The 23,427-nt window shown below is 36.3% G+C and overlaps 1 protein-coding gene across 1 annotated transcript; it reads right to left on the bottom strand.

Annotated features, from left to right (window-relative positions):
- Positions 1–19,309: 19,309 nt before the first annotated feature.
- LOC113271739 (DNAJ protein JJJ1 homolog) lies at positions 19,310–22,582 on the bottom strand. Its single transcript, XM_026521641.1, has 3 exons — positions 20,763–22,582; positions 19,818–19,876; positions 19,310–19,707 (listed from the first exon to the last, which is right to left on the bottom strand). The coding sequence occupies exons 1-3, from the start codon at positions 22,482–22,484 to the stop codon at positions 19,650–19,652; spliced, it is 1,839 nt and encodes a 612-aa protein (XP_026377426.1). The 5' UTR covers positions 22,485–22,582; the 3' UTR covers positions 19,310–19,649.
- Between the last annotated feature and the right edge of the window lie 845 nt (positions 22,583–23,427).

Genomic DNA, 23,427 nt, shown 5'->3' with positions numbered 1-23,427 from the left:
CCAAAGAACTCTTTAAGTTCCAACATCATGGATACTGCCTTCTCCATAGTCATGGAATTTTATGGGAGATCATTCCTTTTCACACTCAAAGTATCATTGAATTTCTTTGGAACCCACTTATGAGTGCGCTTAGAAAAAACCGGAACCTTCTTCCCGTTACTCTCTTCAAGATTTCTCGAAAGATGATTGGATTTACTATTCTTTTGCAAGTTATTCTTTCTCCAACTGGGAACATCATATCTTTTCTTCGTCTTTACGAAGTTATCCTTTTGATAACCATTACGATTGTTAAAAGGATTCGTATGACGTTTATAGGCAAAAATAGGTTTATCACAGAACTGGTTCTTTTGCCTAAAGGTTGGACAGTTACAACCTGTAGCATTAAGGGGATTAGCCTTAACATATGATCTTGGTTTCACAACTTCTTGTGATGCCCAAACAAGAACATCATGATGTTTCTCATTCCTCATACGGAAACAAATTTCCTTTCTAGGTGACCTTTATTTCCGCAATAGTGGCAAACATAAGGAATGTTCTTACCTCGATCCGTATGTACTAACTTTGGAGGTTGATATACGTTGCTCTTTCGAACCTTAATTGCCGGTGAAGGTATTTCACTTTTTCCATCAGTGGAAACCTTTTGTTGAGAAGAATCACTATCCTTGAAAATTTTTACCTCTTTGCTAATACTTGGAGCATCTATTCCCTTATAGCCCAATCCTCGTGTATCACGATGATTTTTACTCGCTCCTAGCATAGTGGTTAATTTGCTTGAACTAGTATTGAACTTTTTCAAGTCATCTTCCAACATCTTGATTTTATCAAGAGCAACAGCTAAATCAGCCTCAAGGCGTTTTTCTCGAGCGAGACACGCACTTTCTCTGTCATTAAACCTAATTTGTTGAGGGTTAAACCTTGCTTCAGATTCTGCAAGTTTCTCTTCCAACAAAAAGTACTTTTGATAAAGATTATCACATTCAAGTGACTTCATACGTAGGTTTTCCTTAGAATCCTTGAGGACCGATTCGTTAGAACGATTCGAAAAATAAACACATATGTAACATCTTCTCAATTTCTTGTTTTCTCGACAGAGAGGAGTCATAAGAGGTGAGACATGATAAGTTGTAATCTTCTTCATATTCCACGAATCCAAAAACTTAACATACTCTGAGACTTCCTCATCAACATCTCTATCAATATCTGAATCACCTTCATCAGAAAGTTCATCCAACTGTTCTTCTAAGAGAGTTTCCCAATCAACAGTTTTTACATCAAGAGAATGTTTAGATATTAACTTAGATGTGACAGTTCCCTCAGGTAAATCCAAGCTTTTAGAATCATCTGGTAATTTCTGAACTGGTACTTTTTTAGATATAGACTTGTCCATAATCATATTGCTACAAACACATACTTGTAAGGTCTTTAACGTGTTTGCCTGCTCTGATACCAATTGAAAAAGTGGGGGACAACAACCACGCCCAATATTTCGCTAAGCAATCTCTATGGACAAACTCCAATATACTTTCTAGAGAATCAACTAGACAGTCAGACTCAATCTAGATAAAAGTATATCAAAGAGTTAATATCTCAATCTCTCGATTTGATCTATACTCAAGCAAATAGAAATCTGCGAGTCTTTATCAGATACTAGAGAGATAACTTGGATGGTACCAAAGACCAATATCCAAGTGTCAATCAATTTAAATCAACAACCAAAGGTTGAATATTCTAATTGATTGAACCTAACGCACAACCTGTGATATTTCAATTATAAAGATAAACAATATAATGCGGAAATAGAAATAATACAGACACCAGAACTTTGTTAAAGAGGAAACCGCAAATGCAGAAAAACCCCGGGACCTAGTCCAGATTGAATACACACTGTATTAAGACGCTACACACACTAGCCTACTACAAACTAACTTCGGTCTGGACTGTAGTTGAACCCCAATCAATCTCACACTGATCCAAGGTATAGTTGCGCTCCTTACGTCTCTGATCCCAGCAGGATACTACGCACTTGATTCCCTTAGCTGATCTCACCCACAACTAAGAGTTGCTACGACTCAAAGTCGAAGACTTTAATAAACAAATCTGTATCACACAGAAAAGTCTACAATAATAGATAAATCCGTCTCCCACAGATATACCTACGAGTTTTGTTCCGTCTTTTGATAAATCAAGGTGAACAGGAACCAATTGATAACCCGGACTTATATTCCCGAAGAACATCCTAGCATTATCAATCACCTCACAATAATCTTAATTGACGCGGCGAAAGAAGATATCGTGGAATCACAAACGATGAGACAAACATGTATGTGACTATTTTTATATCTTGCCTATCGGAGATATCAATCTCAAGCCAATCTTTGCGATTGTACTCGTACGATAGAAATAGCAAGATCAGATCACACAACTACGAGAAAGTAGTATAGGTCTGGCTTCACAATCCCAATGAAGTCTTTAAGTCGTTAACCTGGTTTAGAAGAAGAAACCAAAGGTTAAAGGAGAATCGACTCTAGCTTACACAAATGAACTCAAATGAACTAGTTAGAGAGTTGTTCAATTGCAAGGAAATCTTATGTAACTACACAAGACACAATTGAAGCAAAAACGATTTGATTCACTTGAATGGTTCACAAACTTTATAGCCACGGTTTGCAATTATCATTCCTTAGTTTATATAAACATGAGTTCACAAACAATCGTCTTTAGAAATAACCTAACTCAAGTTCGCGGACTGGGTTCACGGACTTAAGTTCCCGGAAGGAGTTCTAAAACTCCAGCAGATTTTCTCGGGTCGAGAACTTCCACCAGTTCACGGACTTAGTTCACGGCTCTTGTTCCGGTTCTATTGATCAACAAAGTTCGCAACCCTTCCTCTAGCCTTCCATTATGCCATATCTTTGCAGCTGAAACCACATCATTTGGAAATTCCTCTATAAATTCAAGGATCTTCCAGTTTCCTCTTACTACCCAACATGCCTCGATTTCATCCCAATAGAAAATAGGAGTGTATAGGGCCAATCAGGAGCAGGGACGGTTGAAAGACGCGGAGCTTGCTTGGTCGTCCAAGTGGATCGGAGCATGCTTGGTCCATGGGAGACGCGAAGCTTGCTTGTCGGCCATGGAGGCACGGAGCTTTCTTTCTCGTCCAAGTGGAGCGGAGCATGCTTGGTTCATGGGAGACGCGGAGGTTACTTTTTGGCCATGGGAGGCACGGCATGGTCTTCCAAGTGGAGCATGCTTGGTCCATGGGAGACGTGGAACTTGCTCTATTTTAGGGAAAAAATAGTTAATTTATGTCATTCAACTGAAAATGAACATAAATGTCAGGTAAGCTTTAGGAGTTTAGTTTGGGAACATAGCAATAAAACATTTTGATAACCAAGTATATATTTTGAGGAAAATCCAAAATAACAGCTCTGCCTTTTTAGGTCAAATTTTGGTACAATGACCAATTTTCCGCTAGTCCAAAACTGGATGAATATGACTTTTTACTTCCGATTTAAAAAAGGGTTATTTAATCTTTCGTACTTACATTTTGTCCAACATTAGTGTTTGGTCTAATATTTGTCCAACTTAGAGTTTAGTACTTGGAAATAACGTTGACTTTGGTTGACTCAGGTAAATATTGATTTTTGTTTATAAATTATTAAAGGAGGAAAAATTAATAAAATAAAATTAGATAGAAATAAAATTATTAGATGAAGTTACCATGATAACCTTCAAATCATTAACATTTAAATAACCATCTTTTCATCTTCTCCAAAGTCCAAACCCCATCACCGCCAACACCCCCATCACTTTTTCCGTCTCTTTCACTTACCACTGCAACCAGCTAAAGCCACCTTATCAAGTTCTCGTTTCCAAAATCCAAACTTAGACCATCGTTTCTCGTTCTTTATTACCATACAAATTTGTATTTTGTCCATCCCCTTTGGCATAATTACTAAAAAATAGTAGCCATCTACAGGACTTTCTTCTTCTCGATCTAACTTCCCACGGTAACAACCCTACCACCACCAATAAATTTAGACCCCTGATTCAGTTCATTAATTTTTTAATCAAAAAATTTCACCCCTGGTGGAGTTTCTATCTCAGAACATCTTGATGGGATTATGAAAAATTCGTTGAATCAAAAAGTAAGAAGTTTGTGTAATTAGAATGATTTTATTTTCTTTTTCACTTGGATAATCACGAAACGAAAGGATAATTACAAAAGCTTAAGAGTTTCCTTATTATAATTGATTTTCTGATACGAATTGAATTAAATGTTGATATTGAATCAAAATTTGGGGGTTTATACGATTAAATGAATTGGAGAAAGATTTGGAAGTTCTCTTAAATCGTTCCATTCTTGAAATTGGGTATCGTTTCATTCTTGAAATTGGACTGAAATTGAGGTTAATTTATGTTGTTGATTTGTTAAAATTAGATGCTATCTCATTATGTTTGATTGAGTGTAATTGAACTGAAATTGAGGTTAATTTATGTTGTTGATTTGTTAAAACTTGATTAATTTGGTTACAGGAAGGTTGATAATCTAATTTTGGTTACAGTTTTTGATTGAATCAAACTTTCGCATACCTTGAGTTGGTTTTGGAATTTGCAGATCCGACGAGTAACCATACTGATCCATGTCTTAACCGGGAATGTAGCTAAATGGTTTTCACTAAAACTGTCGGATCTTAGACCAATTTCGGGGGTATACTTGTAAACTCAATGTAATTTGTTTTATAAAATTAATTAAATTTAGTCATAGACGGTCAACGCTGGTCAACGTCATTAACAAGTACCAAGCCTTAAGTTGGACAAAAGTTAGATCAAACACCAATACTAGACAAAATGTAAGTATCAAACACCAAATAACCTTTTAAAAAGTGGTGATTTTCCCCCTTGTATGTAAAATTACCGTTTCACCCCTGGTCTGAAAATTCACCCATGATAACTGTTCTGCCTTTTATAAAAAATCCACCATCAACAGTTGGAAATAAAATCATGTTGATCAATCAAGCTTGTTTATACCATGTCCTTCTATTCTGATATAAGGCTACTCAAGTTTATTTGAGGATTTATTATATAGATCTCTTGATTCAAGATTTGTAGATAGAACTTTTGATCAATCAATATTGAAAAACTTCAATCTATGTGTGTTGATTTTTAGTAGGAATCAAGTTGTTTGGGTAGCGGTTATTTTGAAAAGATTTAAAGACGTTTTCTTTTTGATATTCCGATCTTTGTGATTCTTCTTGTACACTTGACTCTCTGGGATCCAAACAAGTTGTTTATTTTGATAGAATTAGACTTGTTGTAAAGAAACAAATTATCTAGTTTCTCATTATAAAGTTATTGAAACAGAGCTTGTTCACTGAGATAGATTGTTTCATAATATTTGTCTTGGTTTGATCTTTGGCGAAAGGAGTTTATATGGATTAAACGGAAGATCTTTATACTCATCTTTATTTTTGGTTATCGCTGGATTTAGGAAATTCATAAGTGAGGTGGTTACTGAAACAAATTTAATCCTTGGTTATTTCTGGTTAAGTTCCAAAGGAGTTGAGAGCAGATGTCTTCCAGTGGGCTTGCATTCGCTCCTTGTCCCAAAAACAACAGCATTTAGGAGAGGTGCGCTCGTATAAATGGTTTACTTCTTTTATATGGTAGGAGGTGCTGCTTTTGAGACTCTTGCGGTGAAGCGACTCAAGATAGTGGATTCTGTCTTGGGAGTCACATGCGGAGGCAAGACTGGTTGTAGGCGCAGAGATACTGAAGGAACTCAGTAACTAGGAATAGTTAACTTGGTATAAATTATACGAAGTTGCAGGAGTCAATTTGTATAATGGCTTAATTATGAGAGTATTCAAAACTGAACTAGATCCCTAGGGTTTCCTGCCGAGCAGTTTACCTCGTCAACAAAATGTTTATGTGATTACTTTTTCTTTTTCATTTATAATTAATTAATAATCAGACTTGTATGTTAATCCACTTCCTATAGTTGGTGTCTCGAACTTATGATATATACCAAGTTATATCTTATTGAAGTAATCTTTTGGCAGTTAATGTTTATGTAAGATTACGCAAATTGTGTTAGAAAAGATTATGATGTACTCGGTACCCTCGTCATTTCATAGTAAAACTGTACGAAGAAGTGGTGGGGGGTGGGGGTGGGGGGGGGAGGGGGAACTGATTGATGTGGTTGGTTAGGGACCAAAATCACTTTCACTTGTTCTAGTGTAAAAAGTTGCTGCATTAAGGGTGTATTCCATGTTGAACTGTTATGATGAAAAAATTAATGAACCTATTAGTAATCTGAAGTATTAAGTCTGTCGGAGATATCCTAGTTTGGAATCCAATTATGAACCCAAATGTTAATCATAAATGTAAATTATGATTCAAGTTATATTATATCATTGCTTGGTGGCTTTATGGTTGCAGGCGATATTTAAACATAAATTTTTTTCTTGCTAAGAAATATAGAACCATAAATGTAGACGACTGCTATAGGATGTGTTAATTTTTTAATGGATACCTCAATAAATAGGACCACAATCACAGTTGGGCTTAAGTTATAATATTGTGTTAACAATCAGGTCTGTTTTGTTCATTCTTTGTTGGCTGATGGGGGATTAGTTAATGATGCACCTTATGGTCTAAAAGTAACTTGGTACAATGACATGATTTTTGGGCTAAATGGTAAAATACTCCAAAAAGGAATCAAAGGTTGTGAAAATGCCCCAAACGTTAAGGAAAATATTTAAATGTTTCATTCCGTTAGAGAGAGTTAGGTAGTCGAAATTTTCCTTCAGAGTACATTGTTCATAATTCGGGTTCAATGTTTAAAATTCAGGATTTAGGGTTCAGGATTTAAGATTCAGGTGGTGGTGGTGGTGGTGCGGTGGTATTGGTGGTGGCAGCGATGGTGATAGTGGAGGTGATGGTGGTGGTGGCAGTAGTAATGGCAGCGATGGTGATAGTGGCGGTGGTGGTGGCGGCGGTGGTAGTGGTGGTGGTGGTGGAGGAGGCGGAGGCGGTAGCGGTGGTATTGGTGGTGGTTGTTCTAGTGGTAGTGGTGGTGGCGGTGGTGGGGATGGTGGTGGTGGTGGTGGCAGTGGTGGTGGTGGTGGTGGAAGCGACAGTGGTTGGTGGTTGTTCGTTTGGTGGTGGCGGTGGCAGTGGAAGATTGGGGTGTTTTGATTAAGAAGGATAAAAATGGAATTTCAAAACTCCGTTAACCGATTTTAATCAAAATGTCCCAAAACTAACGGAATGAGGCATTTTAATCTTTCACTAACGTTCGGGGTATTTTTCACAACCTTGTGGTCCATTTTGGGACATTTTACCAGTTAACCCATGCTTTTTCATGGAAATATCACTTAGTCTGACCAAATGTCAGTAGCCAATTTACACAAAATGAAATTATCACTTTTATATCAATTAAGATTCACTCCGGTTTTGCTATGAAAAATTTGACACTGACTAAGATGATATAGAAGCGAAAACGAGTGATTTGGGAGTCACCCTTCCATAGAGGGTATATTTCATCCATACTCATTCGTTTGGAAGGAGTTGCTCTTTCCAGCAGCCTTGCTCTTACAGTTTGTTGTGGGGATTGATAAAGACTAACTTTCAAAGGATCTTTCCAACTAACAAAGTCAAACAAAACTCAATAGATGATCATTTTCTTTTTATAAAATATTCCCTTCCTACTTATTATATAGGCGCAGAACTAGTATTCTGTTACAATAAGAAAATGTTTAGTTTTCATAAATTTCCTTCTACTTTTCAAATTTATCCTTACCTTGTTCCAATACAAATATTATTTTATATATCTCTATCTCACATGTAAAACTAGATTGTATGATACCCATACATCATTAATAAGGGTATATGTGAAAAAAACAACTTTGAAAATGGAGCTCCGCCTATCTAATGGTACTACAAAATTTTTAAACTCCGCCTATATAATAGATACGGAGGGAGTAAATGGTTAGCTTAGTTGGCCAGAAGCGTTCAAGTGAGAGGTTTGAATCCTAACTAGAGTTTAAGGAGTTCAAATTCCCAAAATTGGGTTGGATAATCTCTACCCCGATAGACTGATCGAGTCGCAAATATTTCTGCCATAATGATTTTGCATTACAGAATGCCTATAGGGTTTTGCTATTTGTCAGAAATGCTCCCTAGATACTGAACCTGTTATGCATGCTCTTGTATCATGTGCCTTTGATGGCCATGTCTGGTCTAGTTTCCATTTTGTTTACCTCTTATAACTTTGTTGGTAACTTTCTCCTTGAATGGATGCGTTTTGCGAGATTGGGGTATACCCAGATTAATTGGGATATTATCCATTTTATTCTCATCCAAATTAGTGTGTTAAGGGGTGTCTAAAAGGGTAAAAAACCAGATTGCCCAAAAAAAAAAACCATGCCGACCAAAATTCCATCCAAAAAAATTTCAAAATCTTTTTTCCAAAAGTCTAACTATGAAACCAAATCAGGAAAAAAAATAAAATTGGATTATACGGGTTTTTGAGATTGGGTATGATTTTGTACCCAATCTCAAATCCTGTATGATCCAAATTTTTATCAACAGTCGGCATGGTTTTTTTTTGCCGACCTTGCCGACTTGTATTAGTCGGCATCTTCCTAGGTTGAATATTGTGTTGACTTTTCATCTCTGAAATTTGCATTTACAGGGTCGGCATGGTATTCATCCTTATACCTTGCCGAGTATAGTTTAGTCGGCAGGTTATGAAATTAATACCTTACCGACTTGTAACACCTTTCTTTGTATGTCAAAAATCTTATAGTCGACAAGGTATTTTTTTGTAGACCTTGCCGACTATAAGGTAGCCGGCAAGGTAAAAAATCAATAAGACGCCGACTAGTGAAACATTTACAACAGTCTCCTGTGTGTCAAAAATAATAAAATTGGCATCTTCTTCATTCACCGACCTTCCCGACTGGATAAAGTCGGCATGTTATTCATCCGTAGACCTTGCCGTCCAGATATAGTCGGCATGTTCTTCATCCGTAGACCTTGCCGACCGACTTTTCACAAAATTCAGAACTACTGTTGATTGAACTCATGGGATAAAAGTTTTAATCTGCTCAATTAATCCATCTAAACTCAACTAATTAAGCTAATCAAATTTTTTAGTATTAATTAAACAAGGATATATTAGCCATTTAGAAAACACATGGTTAAGGGGTGGCTTCTTTTACTTTAAAATGACCTAATTTTTATCTTAGGTATATTCCAATCAAGCCAGGTTCTAAATCATGCTTCTCTTTTATCCAATGACTTTGCCCTTTTATTTGTTGTTATTGTATGGTCCACATGGAGGAGCGGATTCAACATTTTGTTTAAAGAAAAGGTTGAAATAGCGGGTGTTGTTTTGGCTAGAGACAGAGCTATCAAAATTTTTAGAAACTCTATAATCTCTCTCTCACACACACCCAGACATTTTATTGATATCAGAAGTGTGGATAAATGGATGCTTCCGCCTTTTGACTGGACTAAATGTAATACCATTGGTGCATTCAATCATATTTTTCTGGTTAATGATACAGGGTATGTGTGACGAGAGTATCTTAGAGCGAATTCTATGATTAATCCCCAAATGAAGACTATCTCTTTCATATGAAAGAGTACTCGTCCAATAGAAAGGGTGAAGTTACTGTGGCCAAAATTGAAAGAGGACACTATACGGATAATCATCTCCCGTTTAAGTTTTTTCTTTCAAAATTTACTAATAAAATAATGGTTGGTTGGAGGGAAAACTTTATTTTAAAAATCTGATTTTCAAATATTTATGGGGGACAGTCCCTCGTGAGATAGTGAAAAACATTGTAGACGGGGGACTGTCCCCCGTCCAACCCATTTTTTTTCCTATATGGGGGACTGTCCCCTTATAGCTTTTTTTTTTTTCTCAAACGGGGGACAATCTCCCGTCTAGCGTAGACTACCCATCACTCATTCATGCATACGAGTGTATGAACGTGTTGGGGTGAAAATAGGGTAAAAACTATTCATAGCAGTTTCTAATTAGAACAAATTGGTAGTTCATTCCTTTAAATGAAAGAGTGACACTACCCATGGGATTCGCTCTTAGTAAAGCCTCCTTTTGCATTGTCATGGTTTTTGATATTTTTTCTCGAAAAGAGACCGAAATCCGTGCAATATGGGAAATTGTGAAGAAAGCAGTTGAACTAAAACTTGCACGTATCATCGTTGAAAGATATCCTATAGTGTTGATTGACCAATTTTCAGTTGGTGATTTTAAAGGTGGTCAACAAATGGATTTAATATATTTCCTTGTTTAGTTCTAATGTAGTTTGCTTGTTAGTTATTTTTTCAACTTTGGATTTAAAGGATGTCGCTCATACTTTGGCTTATTGGGCCAAGGCAAACTATGTCTCTATGTTTTGGTCTAGATGTCCGATACGATTTCTGCCCACTATTGAGGCTGACCGGTAAAAAATAATAGGATAAAACACCCCGTTTTAAAATAAAATCCAAATTATTCCCCGGGTGGTTAGATTTTTCGAAAAATGGTGAGTCCACCGGATACCATGGAACCGACAAAAAAGATAATGTGCGAGTGAGAAGAATGGTTCCGGTGTAGTTTTTCTGATGGTACATGCACAATATCTTGTCAAAAAAATTAAACATCCACACTCCATTATCTAAAGTAATTAAAGGCTTCGCCGGTAGATGAGAAATCTTATTTGTTACGAGTTCAATTATGACTCATGCACCGACTTTTAACAATGGGTTTGAGAGGGGAGAAAATGAAGGAAATTGTTTGCTCTTGGTTATTTGGTGTGCTTGTGTTGGGTAGTTGTTTACAATTATTAATATTTAAAATAGTATCTTGGAATGTTGATGGTCTCCGTGATCCGGAAAAATGATCGAAGTTAAAAAATCTTGTGAAACGATGGAAGCCTGCTATTCTTATGATTCAAGATACTAAGATTAGTGCTTGTAATGATAAGATTGTGCGTCAATGTTGGGGTGCGACCCAATTGAAGGTCTGGAAAGAGTTGTTGACTGTCCCTCTGATGGCTATAAGGCAGAAAAAGAAGCGATCATTGAATTTTCAGGAAAATCTTATATTTAAAAAGGTTTTTAAAACAATTAAAAAAAAAATTTGTAATAGATTGGATATCTCTCCTCCATGTAGGTGGATTAAAATTCTTATGGAAGATTGGGCGGAATTTTGTTCATTTGGAATTCAGATATGATTGAAGTTGACGACTTTTTTGAAGGTATTTTTACTATAAGCATTTCTTGTCGTAATTTGTAGGATAACCTCCGTTGGGTCTTGATTGGTAAATATGGTCCTTTCAATGTGAACGAAAAAACAAAATTCGTACGGAGTTAGCCACCTTGCATGGTTATTGGAATGGAATGCCTTTGTGTTTCGGGGGAGACTTCAATGAGATAAGATACATAGTGGAGAGAAGGGGTTGCCGTAGGGCTTCGAATTCAATGAAATTCTTCGAAGACCTATGTAATGAGTTGGGCCTTATCGAATTGCCTCTTTCCGGTGCGAAGTATACTTGGAGTAGACCACCTAACAAAAAGAGTAAAATTGATCGTTTTCTTTTCTCGTCGGAATGGGAAGATCATTTTCGAAATATCAACTTTAAGCGACTTGCAAGACCTTTTTCAGATCATTTTCCCATTGAGTTAAAAGGAATAGGATTGGGGTGATTACCCTTTTCGATTTCAATTAGCTTGGCTTGAAGGAACTAACATAATTTCTTTAATGAAATAATGGTGGGAAACTTTTTCTTTGTAGGCACGACGGGTGAATGTTTTTCAAAGAAATTACATGCTTCAAATGAGAGTTGTGGAATCGAGACGTATTTGGGAACACTGATAGGTCAATTGACTTGGCACTTACCAAGATGAAGGAGTTAGATGAACTAGATGATGAAAGGGGCTTACCGAAGGTGAAGAAGACATGCTTGTGACGATTAAAGTGGAGTTTGATGTAGCTCATCGTCGTCAAAGCATAATGTTACGGCAAAAGTCACGAATTAGATACTTTTGATATGGAGATAGAAACACCGTACATTTTCATCGAGTAGTGAGGGGTCATAAAGCTTTTAACAACATCAATAACCTTCGTATCAATGGTCGATGGACCAGAAACAAAGAAGAAATCAAGTTGGGTATTGCAAATCATTTTGAGTTAGCGTTAAAAGAAAATTCAAACAATCTTCCAAGAATCAAAAATATGTGTCTAAAGCGTGTTGATGAGAATGCAAGCATATGGTTGGAGAGATCGATTAGTGAAGAAGAAGTTAAGAATGTAATTAAAGATTTGGGAATTGATCGTGCTCCGGGTCCGGATGAATTTCCTATGAAGTTCTTTCTTGTTTGTTGGGATTTTCTAAAAGAATATTTGATGAAGATTTTTGAAGAATTTCATGACCATAATATTCTTCATTCGTCTTTGAAAAACAATTTTATTGCGGTTATCCTGAAGAAGGCGGGTGTAGAAGAAGTAAAAACTTTCGGCCTATTAGTTTTATTAGGAGTGTGTACAAAATCATTTCAAAAGTTTTGGCGGAGCGTTTAAAGGTATACCTTCCTACCTAATCTCAACAAACTCAATCTAGTTTCATTATAGGAAGACAAATTCTTGATGGAATATTGATAACAAACGAATATGTGGATTCTAGACTTCGTCAAAATTATCGGGGTTGGTTTCTAAGCTTAATTTCGAAAAAGGCGTTTGATAATGTGAATTGGAATTTTTTTAAAATGAAGTTTGGAGTGCTTGGATTAGAAATTGTTTAACATTCTCCAAATTCTCGGTTCTTGTCAATGGATCGTCTTTCGGTTACTTCTGTAGTGATAAGGGACTTCGTCAAGGAGACCCCCTTTATCCTTTTCTCTTTATTATTATTGGTGAAGTCTTAAGTTGTATGTTGAATAAATCACAAGAACATGATCAAATCTCGGATTTTTTCGTCAAGGTGGGGGAACAAAAACAAATCACTTGTAATTTTCCGATGATACTATCATTTTTCTTGATGCTAAAAGAGAATAAGTCGATGCCCTTCGTTACCTTCTTCTTTGTTTTGAGTTAACTTCGGGGTTGAAGATAAATTTCTCCAAAAGTAGCTTATTTGGAGTCGCAAGAAAAAGTTGAAAATTATGCTAACATGCCAGGATGCAAGTATGCGAGTTTTCCTAACATATATCTTGGCATACCTTTGGGAGACAAGGTAGAAGGCACTCAAAAATGAGAAAAGCCACTTGAAATTTGTGGGAAAAGAGTTACTTCTTGGAATGGAAAAACAATAAAAAGAGGAAGTAAGTTAACTCTTATCAAAAGTGTTTTATCTAGTCTACCCATTTATTATCTCTCTATTTTTCTTTCTCATTGTTCCATAACTAAGAAAATTGATAGAGTTGTGAGAAATTTCTTATGGGATGATCAAAATAAGAAAAAAACTCACAATATTGGTTGGAAATTGTCTTCAAAACCAAAAGAAAAAGGTGGTCTTGGTATAAGAAGAGCTAAGAAAGTGAATTTGACTTTTCTAAAAAATTGTTGTGGCGCTTTGGCGTAGAGAAAGAAGCGTTGTTGAGGAAGATCATAATTGAAAAATTTGGTGAAACATTTACCGGTTGGGAAACTCTCCAACCCAAAGGATCAAAAGATGACATCTTGTAGTTTAATATCCATAAAGAGCTTGAAGATTTCAATAAAAGTGAAAAAGCGGGGGTCAAACAACCATACCCAATATTTCATTTAGGCAATCTGTCTGGACTAACTCCAATATAATTCCAAGAGAATCAACTAGACAGTCAGACTCAATCAAGGAAAATAAATCCAAGAGTTATATCTCTGTTTCTCAATATAATCCGCAAATCAAACAAATAGAAATCCGCGAGCATGATTATTATGAGAAACAACTTGAATGATACGTACTAAAGACCAATGTTCAAGTGTCAATCAATTCCAATCAACAACTAAAGGTTGGATTTACCAATTGATTGAACTACGCACAACCGGTGATATTTCAATTATACAGAAAATATAATGCAGGAAAGAAATAACACAGACACCAAAAGTTTTGTTAACGAGGATACCGCAAATGCAGAAAAACCCCGGGACCTAGTCCATATTGGAACACCACACTGTATTTAGCCGCCACAGACTCTATCCTACTACAAGTTAACTTTGGACTGAAATGTAGTGGATCCCTAACCAATCTCACACTGATTACAGTTGCGTTCCTTACACCTATGAATCCCATCAGGACTCTACGCACTTGATTCCCTTAGCTGATCTCACCCATAACTAAGAGGTTCTACGACCCAAAGTCGAAGACTTGATAAACAAATCTGTCTCCCATAGAAAAGTCTATTTTAATAGATAAATCTGTCTCTCACAGAAATACCTACGAAGTTTTGTTCCGTCTTTTGATAAATCAAGGTGAACTGGAACCAATTGGTAATCTGGTCTTATATTCCCGAAGAACAACCTAGAAATATCAATCATCTATATATGGTGGTAGAACAAGTTATTGTGGAATCACAAAGAGTGAGATGAAAATCTTTGTAATTATTTTTTATATCTTACCTATCAGAGATAAATCTCGAGAAAATCTTAGAGAAGATAGTACTCAATACGATAGAACAAGTAAGATCATAACGCACAACTACATAGAAAATAGTTGGATCTGGCTTCAGAATCCCAATGAAGTCTTCAAGTCATTAACCTATAATGGTTTTAGGAAAAACCTAGGTTAAAGGAGAATCGACACTAGTGGAAACTAGTATCACACATGAGGTGTGGGGATAACGTTTCCCAGTTGCTAGAGTTCTACCTTGTATAGTCTTCAAATCAGGGTTTGATAACTTTGGAACAAAGCAATCAATATTCACCGTTAAATGAAACCTGATTTAAGATTCAAGCTAATATCTTTCCACAAAATGAAATATACCTTCATTTAGATAAGGATAACCATACCTAAATGTGTATATTGAGTTGGCTTAATAACAATTAGCCGAAGTTAGCCATATGAACACTTTTGTATTAACCGCGTTCATCTTAACACTTTTAGATTAATTGATAATCAAATGAATCTAATTGTGTTACTCATAGAGTTTTTAAATTTTTTATATTCTCATAGAAGTATACAATATACAATTGAAACAAAATCGGATTGATTCAAAAGAATCAGTTCATGAACAATTTAACCACGGTTTGCAAACATTGCATTCCCTAATATATAAATGTATTTATTTGTTCATGAGTATGAAATAATACTTAACCGATTTAGAACTTGAACCACTTAAGTTTGCAAACGGGTACGCAAACTTAAGTTCCGGACATTGGTCACAAGACGACAGTTTGCAAACGGGTACGCAAACTTTGGCTCCGGACCGAACTCAGTTGAAACCGTTTGCGAACGGGTACGCACACTTGGTTCCCGGACTTCAACAGTTAAATCAGTTTGCGAACGGGTATGCAAACTTAACTTTCGATCCTGAATTCCAACAAAATAGTTCGCACACTTAGTACACAAAAATGTATCCATACATGGGTTTTAGTTCTTAACTCCCATTTCAATCATTGAAACATTCATAGAAGACGACAATAGATGTCTCACACAAACTATTAGCTTATAAGCAATTTTCAAGTGATCGAGTGATCAATACGAAACATTCTGAGTCTACATCAAATGATTGTCTCACACAAATCATGTAAGATGTTACCAGGTAATTTTCACATGATCATCTTTTGACTTTCGTCAAGAATAATGATGAACGTAGTTAAAGCAAAAAACTTTCGAACACATATTTCGAGAAAGATATAAGCGAGTTAAACTCAGCTTGAAATATCAAATGTGTATAATGTAAGTCTATATAGCTATACGACTTTGTCTCAATAGGAGATAGAATAGAATAGACTTCTGAGTGATAGATGAGTTCAAGTCTCCATATACCTTTTGTTCATGAAGTTCCACAAGCTCCCCTTAGTAGTTCTTCGTCTTCAATCGATGAACGCCGTGAAGTCTAAAGCTCAACTACACATTCTTAATCCGAGACATAGCTATAAGTAGATTGGAAATCAAGACTTATAGTTTTGACAACTAAACTTGACAAACAAGCTTGAGATAGTAACGCTTGCGAGTTCGACCGAGCAATGCTCTAACAGTAAGGAAACTAGATTTTGGGAAGATTCTTGGCTTTGTGAAGGAATATTGTGTGATATGTTTCCTTTGGCTTATGAAGCTTCAAGGACCAAGGAGTTTGTGGTGGCTAGTATGTATGAAGTCAGGGAAGATGGTGTAAAGTGGGCGTTTATGTCTAGGCAGAGATACTCTCAAACCATTACAAGTGAAGTGTTATCTATATAAAATCTTCTCTCTTCCATCTTTATTCAAGAAGGGGTTATGGATGCCCGAATTTGGATTAGTAGTGATCATGGTCAATATACGGTTAAGGATGGAAGTAAAGACAACGACGATCAAGGTGAGTCGGATTATCCAATCAGTGTTGTATGAGTAATGAGTACCCTCACAAAATCAATTTCTTTCTTTGGCTTCTCTCTCATGATCGGGTAATGACGGCGGGTAAACTTTTAAAAAGAGGTATGAATGTCTCTAGTGTTTGTCGTTTTTGTGAGGAAGACTATGAATCGAGTTCGCACTTGTTTTATGGTTGTTGGAGAACCCGGAGAATATGGGATTACTTTGTTCAAGGGGTGCCACTTTGGAAGGTCATACGACCCTAATATCATTGTATCTATCAAGACTTGGAAGTTTAATTGGGGAGACGAAATACTTAGTCGCATATGGAATAACATCTCGGTTGCTATTTGGTGATGTATATGAAAAGAGCGAAATGCAAGAACCTTCGTTAACAAAAATAAAACTTTGACAAGCCTCATTAGAGATGTCAAATTACAAGCATTCTTTTGGACCGAATCAAATACAAAAATGTTAGGGTTCATGACAAATATTGTGAGTTTTTTATGAAATTTATTATACAGGCCTCTGTAATTTTTTTATTTTTTTTTATTTGGGTAACCGAATCTCCTTTCGGTTTTCCTTTTTGTCCGGTTATATTTATTGGGTTAAGACACCCTCTTAAATGCCTTTTCTTAATGAAATTTCTATTTGACGGAACAAAAAAAAAAGTCTCGATTCATCTGCAACGTTATCTCAAAAAAACAAAAAAAAAAAGAGTATGGATTCATCTGCAACATTATCTCACCCCACTATTTACATGGATCAGCAACAGGTTAGGAAATGGTTCATGGAAGTCGGAATAGAGATTTGGGAATATATATGATTATTTAAAAGACAACATGTAATACTAATTCCGGGAGTGACCAATGTCAAAACATCCTTTGGCTCACTAATCATTTATTTATAACTTCAAATATTTTGTTCAAATTTAACCAACAAGGTGCAAGTGAAAATACAAAAGATTTGGTACAAATTAACTTCTTTTCATTTTCAAATTACTTTCCTTGAAATACACAGAAATAACTTTCATTTCATTTCAGCTGGCACTTTATTTTATTTTTTTACTTATTGTAGCCCATCAATGGTTTTCCTCTGCATCCTCAATTGACATAGCATCTCTAACAGTGTTTTTATCTGTGTCCATTGGCACAGTACCTGTATTCAACAACAAAATTGAACATTATTGACGGGTAATTCATTAAAAAAAATGTAATTATTCTACCCGGTTTAAGATCAAATCCACGGTTAAACTCATTTTTTGGATATAACTCTGTCATTATAACAAATATTCGAAAATAAAAAAGAAAAGTGAGTTTGGCGGAGAATTACGTGAGGGTTTGTTTGTAAAAATTGGGTCTATGGCAGTTACCTGTTGGTAAATGATCGGCGCAGAAGTTATCACATTTGAGCGAGCAAAATTGCTTATCAAAGCCATCCTTGACAACACAATCATCAGTGCACTTGGTGTGGCAATCCCCGAAACCGGGTTCAGCTTCAACAACTTGATGTTGGGCAATTGCTATGACCATTACAACAACAACTGCAGCGATGCATATCACAGCATTAACACCCTTCCTTGCCATATTTCTCCCTCTCTATAAACTTTTCTTTCTTCCTGTATAAAATGTTTTTTCACTTTTTTTCTTTTGTTTTAGAGAGAGGCTTTGAGTTCTTGGGTGGCCAAGCCAAGAGATTCAATATCTATACTTATCAAAAAATGAGGAGGAATATACTAAATATTGGGTGGTGATCCTTTAAGAAATGAGCAAGTTTTAACAGCATTTAGAGGCATAAAATATGGCCGTACACTTTATATCCATTAATCTAGAACACCTTAAATAGTAATTTGCTATTTTCCATAATATGACATGACTTTTCCATCAAAATAGGGGAGAATAGACCGTCAATTTTCTAATGTATGCCCTTTGTTAGCTCTGTCTTACAGGAAGTTTGTCTCTTGGGAGTCTGATTAGGCCGTTTGTTTTTTATTTTGAATATTCATACTCATATACTTGCAACCTCGGTAGACCTATTTATTTTGAGTATTCATACTTCATATACTTGCAACCGACGTATTTATTTGTAATATTCATATACTTTCAACCTCGGTCAGACCTAACCCTTTATTCAACCTCGGTCAGACCTAACTCTTTATTCAGACTCATTTAAGTCATGAACAAAAACATGGCATGATTGATGGATCGAGCCACTGATTCACATGTTTTTAACTAGTTGAGTCAGATATTACTAAAAAATTCAAAACACAAACAATTTAGATGAGTCAAATCAAAGACAAAAGGTTGCCTCAGGGAGTGGTTCACGTGTTTATGATGCCATAAAGAGTGAAAACAAAGAGTGATACTTTGCATGTGTCCCTTGAATCAAATATTTCTTTAGCTGACACGGAATATAAAGAGTGAAAACAAATCTTGGGTAGGACTTAGACTTGATTATAAAAACAAATCTACGTAGTACTCGAAGAGGAGCCGAAGGACTTGCAATCTCCCAGGAAGAATCAACAAAGGCTCGGGAATTGGGCAACTAGAGTTGGGCCACAGATTTACCAGATTTGCAATTAGGGGTCAAGTGTTTGAAGTAAGCAGTTGGAGGACCACAAATCTACCTTTAAATCTTGCCATGCCTTGTAATAATTTGTCACTATATCTACAGAAAAGATCTATGATCTAATGCCGGTTATCACGATATTGGTGGCAGCGTCACCTCCAACAGGATCAGTAAAAAGGATGATTAGTCTCATATGATCTGCTATCTTTATGAAATCCAAGTTGCTCGACAAGTTTTAATAGAAAAGCAAATCCAAGTTGCTCGACAAGTTTTAATTGAAACGCAGATGTTCAAAACAGCAAAAAAACCAAAAAAACCCAAGAAAAAAAAAACGCATTCGCCTTCGATACAAAGACAAATCATCATATATTCTCCAACTTTCTTTTTGCATTATACCGGTATGGTCGACACAAAAACACAGCCACAAAATAAATTACCCTCTCAGAGACAGGGTAAACGGAGTATGTGAAATGCAAATAGAAACGCGAAAGATCTAAAATGAAGATTCCTAGAAACATTTTTGCAATGATAATAAAAATTCCTTGTAACCAGGGACAGTCGTCAATTGCCAGCTTATCGTGATTTAAGGGAGGCATGTCCTGTATCACCCAAATGTCTGTGCAGTTTATTCCTGTCATGTGCAATGATAATAAAAATAAGTAGGAAGCTTGAATCTCTGGTGATGGCAGTGGGAAACACAAAGGGAAAATTGCGACAGTTTGATAGAAGGGGGTTACGTACCTTGATTCAAAGTCCTGTCCACATGTATCACACAAGTGATCAGTAGATTTAGATGCTCCCTGTAGTAGTAGTAGTAGTAGACAAGGAGGTAGTAATTGTGTTAGACAGAGAAGCGAGAGAAAGGAGATTCGTTTTTTTTCAGCAACAAATAATTACTATTATCAGGCTGTGGATTCAATCCCATGCAAATGTATCACTCGTGTATGAACTACGCTAACAAGGCCTGTAGTAATTTTAAAAAAAAACAGCATTCAAGTTTTATGACTACATATACACACAGTAACACGGATAACAGAGTGGTTTTTCACTTTTCTTATATTGCTAAATAACAATGCAAATGTTCGTGCAGAATGATATAAACTATACTTTTAAGGCATCAGTGATAAAAAAAGGTAGGTGACCGGTAGTTGCTGATATTTCATGAGAAAAGGTGATTGTCAAATATCAACAAATTTTACTTATTAGGCATTTTAGGTGACCATACAGTCGGCATGTTATACAAATTTACTGATAGGTACAACCCAAACTCACATAAGTAAACCCCTTTATATCGTTCTCTATCGTCCTCGAATTCATACATCAGTGCTATAAAACAGAAAAGAGGCATAAAAATGAAAGACAATAACTCCCAACAACCCGTGTGTGCCTACTCAATCAATATTAGATATGTTCAGCTTATTACGTGTGGATATAAAAAACAGTGTCATATCTTAGCTTTTCAGTTCAAATGGCAAACAGGACTCACCCCCTAGTCTGACTTGGATTATAATTATGCATGGAAAGCTATATGCTAAACTAGTTTGAGCTCAGGAAGGTTAACAACGATCAATACAAGTAAACTGCAAAGATGTGAGTGAATCACATAGTCTCTTTAATGAACTTGAAAACAAATGAATAGTCTCTTTAAATGAAAACAATTAAAGCAACAGGATAAGATGTTCTCACCTTTTGTTTCCTTCCTTTGGAAGCTTTTTTCGAGTTGCTGACCATATCTTCTGCCCCGGCCTTTTTATGACCTTTAACATTTTTTCCCAGCGGAGGAGGATCTGCTCTAATTTTTTGCGCAACCTCACTAATAGTGTCAGATGAGGAGGAACCCAATGTATTTGAATTGTCTGGTTCATTACCTTCCTCGACCGCACCATGTTTTATATGGGAATCAGAACTTACTTCCTCTGTATTGGATTTCTTCCCACTGCCTTTTTTTGCTCTGCGATTCCCGCGTGCACTCTTTTTCATGGTATCATACACCATGGGTTCTGTTACTCCATCATCAGCGGTATCAGGAGTTTCATTTGAAGAAGGCATCTCAGTTTCACGCTTCGATGCTGCTTTCTTTCTGTTTTTCTGTCCAGATAGCATCGCTCTGAGAAGGATTGATTCTTCGTCACTACCTGAGTTACCTGCCTCATTGTCAAGATTAACATCAAAAGCATCAATTTCTTCTTCTTCCTCCTCATCTTCTTTTTCTTCTTCTTCTTCGGTAGAAGGTTGTTTAACCTCTTTACTTTGTTCCTCCTGAAAGTCAAATGCATCTTCGAACTTCTCTGACAAATCATCTACAACAGCATCATTACCCGACACTGAAGGACCCATATCCTCGTTGAACTCGTTTAGAATCTCCTCCTCTCCTTCTTCTTCTTCACTTCCCATCTCCTCCCTAAACATGGCAACTTTTTCTTTATGTTTCTTTGATTGTTCATGATTCTTCCACTGCTTATCAGATTTAAACTTCTTATTACAGATAATGCAATGTAACTCATTAATCTCATCTTTCTTCTTATTATTATTATCAACTTCCTCAAAACCTAACCCAATCTCCTCTTCATCGACTTTAGCCCAATCAGGTTCTTCATATAACCTAGCTCTCTCCAACTTCTGTCTTTGCAGTTCCTTCTTCTTCTCTTTCAATTCCTCTTTCTTCTTTTCCATCTCCTGCATCTTCTTAATCTTCATCTCCACAACTCTTTTATCTCTCTTCTTGACAAATTCAGCCAACCCCCGAACCATCTCATTAAACTCTCTCTTAGCTTTCTTTCTACACTTTTTATTATGTTCTTCCGCCTGCCTTCTTGATTTCCTATCATAGTCCATTTCTACATCTTGTTCATCAGCCCACCAAAATTCCATAATACTACTAAACCCAGACCAATAATTATAAAAAGCAGTAACTTGTGTATAATCACAATTCAAATTCCCCATTAACGGAGCTTCTCTAACAGCCTCTAACCCTAACCCTAATTTCTTCGCAGTACTAACTTCTTGTTCATAAATTTTGTCAAATAAATCACCATAAACCTTATAAAAACCCTTGCCGGTATGACCAAAACCAGAATAACACGAATTAGAATAATAAGGAAACAAATCAGGCACAGCTTGTGCTGATGAAGACGACGAACCCTTTCCGGGTTCAGAAAATAAAATCTTATTTCGATGAGAATCATACCAACTTCGTTCTTTAGGATCTGAAAGTACTTCGTATGCATTAACAAGCTCTTGGAATGCAGCGTTTGCTTCTTTTTCTGAAATCCCAGCTTGTGATACTAGTTTATCAGGATGTCGTTGAAGTGCTAATTTTCTGTATGCCGATCGAATTTCTTCAGGGCTACAATCTCTGTTTATACCTAGAATTTCATATAAACATCTCTTTCCCGCAGACGCGGCCATTCTTCTTTAGCTCTTCAAATCTTCAAATTCCCCGTGTATACAAAACAAACGCTGTTAGGGATTTTGTGTTGGTATGAGAGAGGTTTAGAATATCTTCAGGAGCGAACAATCTCTAAGGAGAACTAGACCCACGTCTTGTTTGCTGACTCGTCGTCTGATCTAAGTCAACCTCTGATTCGGGTTGAGTCAGCAGTCAGACCGTTTGTTTTGCATTTTGATTCAAATCTGACTCGACCTATGACTCAGACATAATCCCTGACTCGGACCCATTTGAGTCAGGTAACAAAATACCCCTGACTCACGTTTTTTGAGTCAGATGAGTCAGATCTGACTCAAAACAACCATATTGAGTCAGATCCAGATGAGTCAGGTGATTTCACTCATATCCAGATGACTCAGATCCAGACGACTCAGATGAGTCAGGAGCAAACAAACATAGTCCCAGTTTGTCTGTTTTATAGTAGATATCTAAGGGTTTACGCGGTTTTGGTTCAGGAAAGATTCTTAATCTAGTTTTGGTTCCAAAATCCGATTTTTGGTAATATTCCAAACTTATAACTCACACTCAGCCGTTGATAGTGCTTTCACATGTTTGTATCTCACTTGGTACCTGACTCGGCCGAGTCGGATGTGAGATCGTTTGTTTTGATGTATGATCAGGGATATGACGCGGCTCATACATCTAGTTCGGATCTATCTGAGTCGCCTATCGTTTTAATTTGATTTCCCGGGTACATGTATGACATGATCTAAAATACTTTTATATAATTTTATTATTCAATGACTGTGATAAAAATACTTTTATAATTTTATTACAATGCTCAGATTCAGATGAGTCGTTTGAGTAATAAAAAAGACAAACGATCCAAGTGGATGATATTTTAGGGTTGCACATAAATTGAACCAAACCGGTAAATAATGGAGAGGATACCTGGTATGACAC

Source organism: Papaver somniferum, chromosome 4 (assembly GCF_003573695.1).
Source record: "Papaver somniferum cultivar HN1 chromosome 4, ASM357369v1, whole genome shotgun sequence".
Taxonomy (NCBI): domain Eukaryota; kingdom Viridiplantae; phylum Streptophyta; class Magnoliopsida; order Ranunculales; family Papaveraceae; genus Papaver; species Papaver somniferum.
This window is presented reverse-complemented; position numbering and strand designations above follow the sequence as displayed.

Excerpts from the sequence above, each read along its gene's own strand:
- LOC113271739 (XM_026521641.1), bottom strand. The coding sequence starts at position 22,484 with ATGGCCGCGTCTGCGGGAAAGAGATGTTTATATGAAATTCTAGGTATA. Across the intron at positions 19,877-20,762 it reads CCAAAGGAAGGAAACAAAAG|GGAGCATCTAAATCTACTGA; the intron begins GTGAGAACATCT and ends CTACTACTACAG. Across the intron at positions 19,708-19,817 it reads GGACAGGACTTTGAATCAAG|GAATAAACTGCACAGACATT; the intron begins GTACGTAACCCC and ends TGCACATGACAG.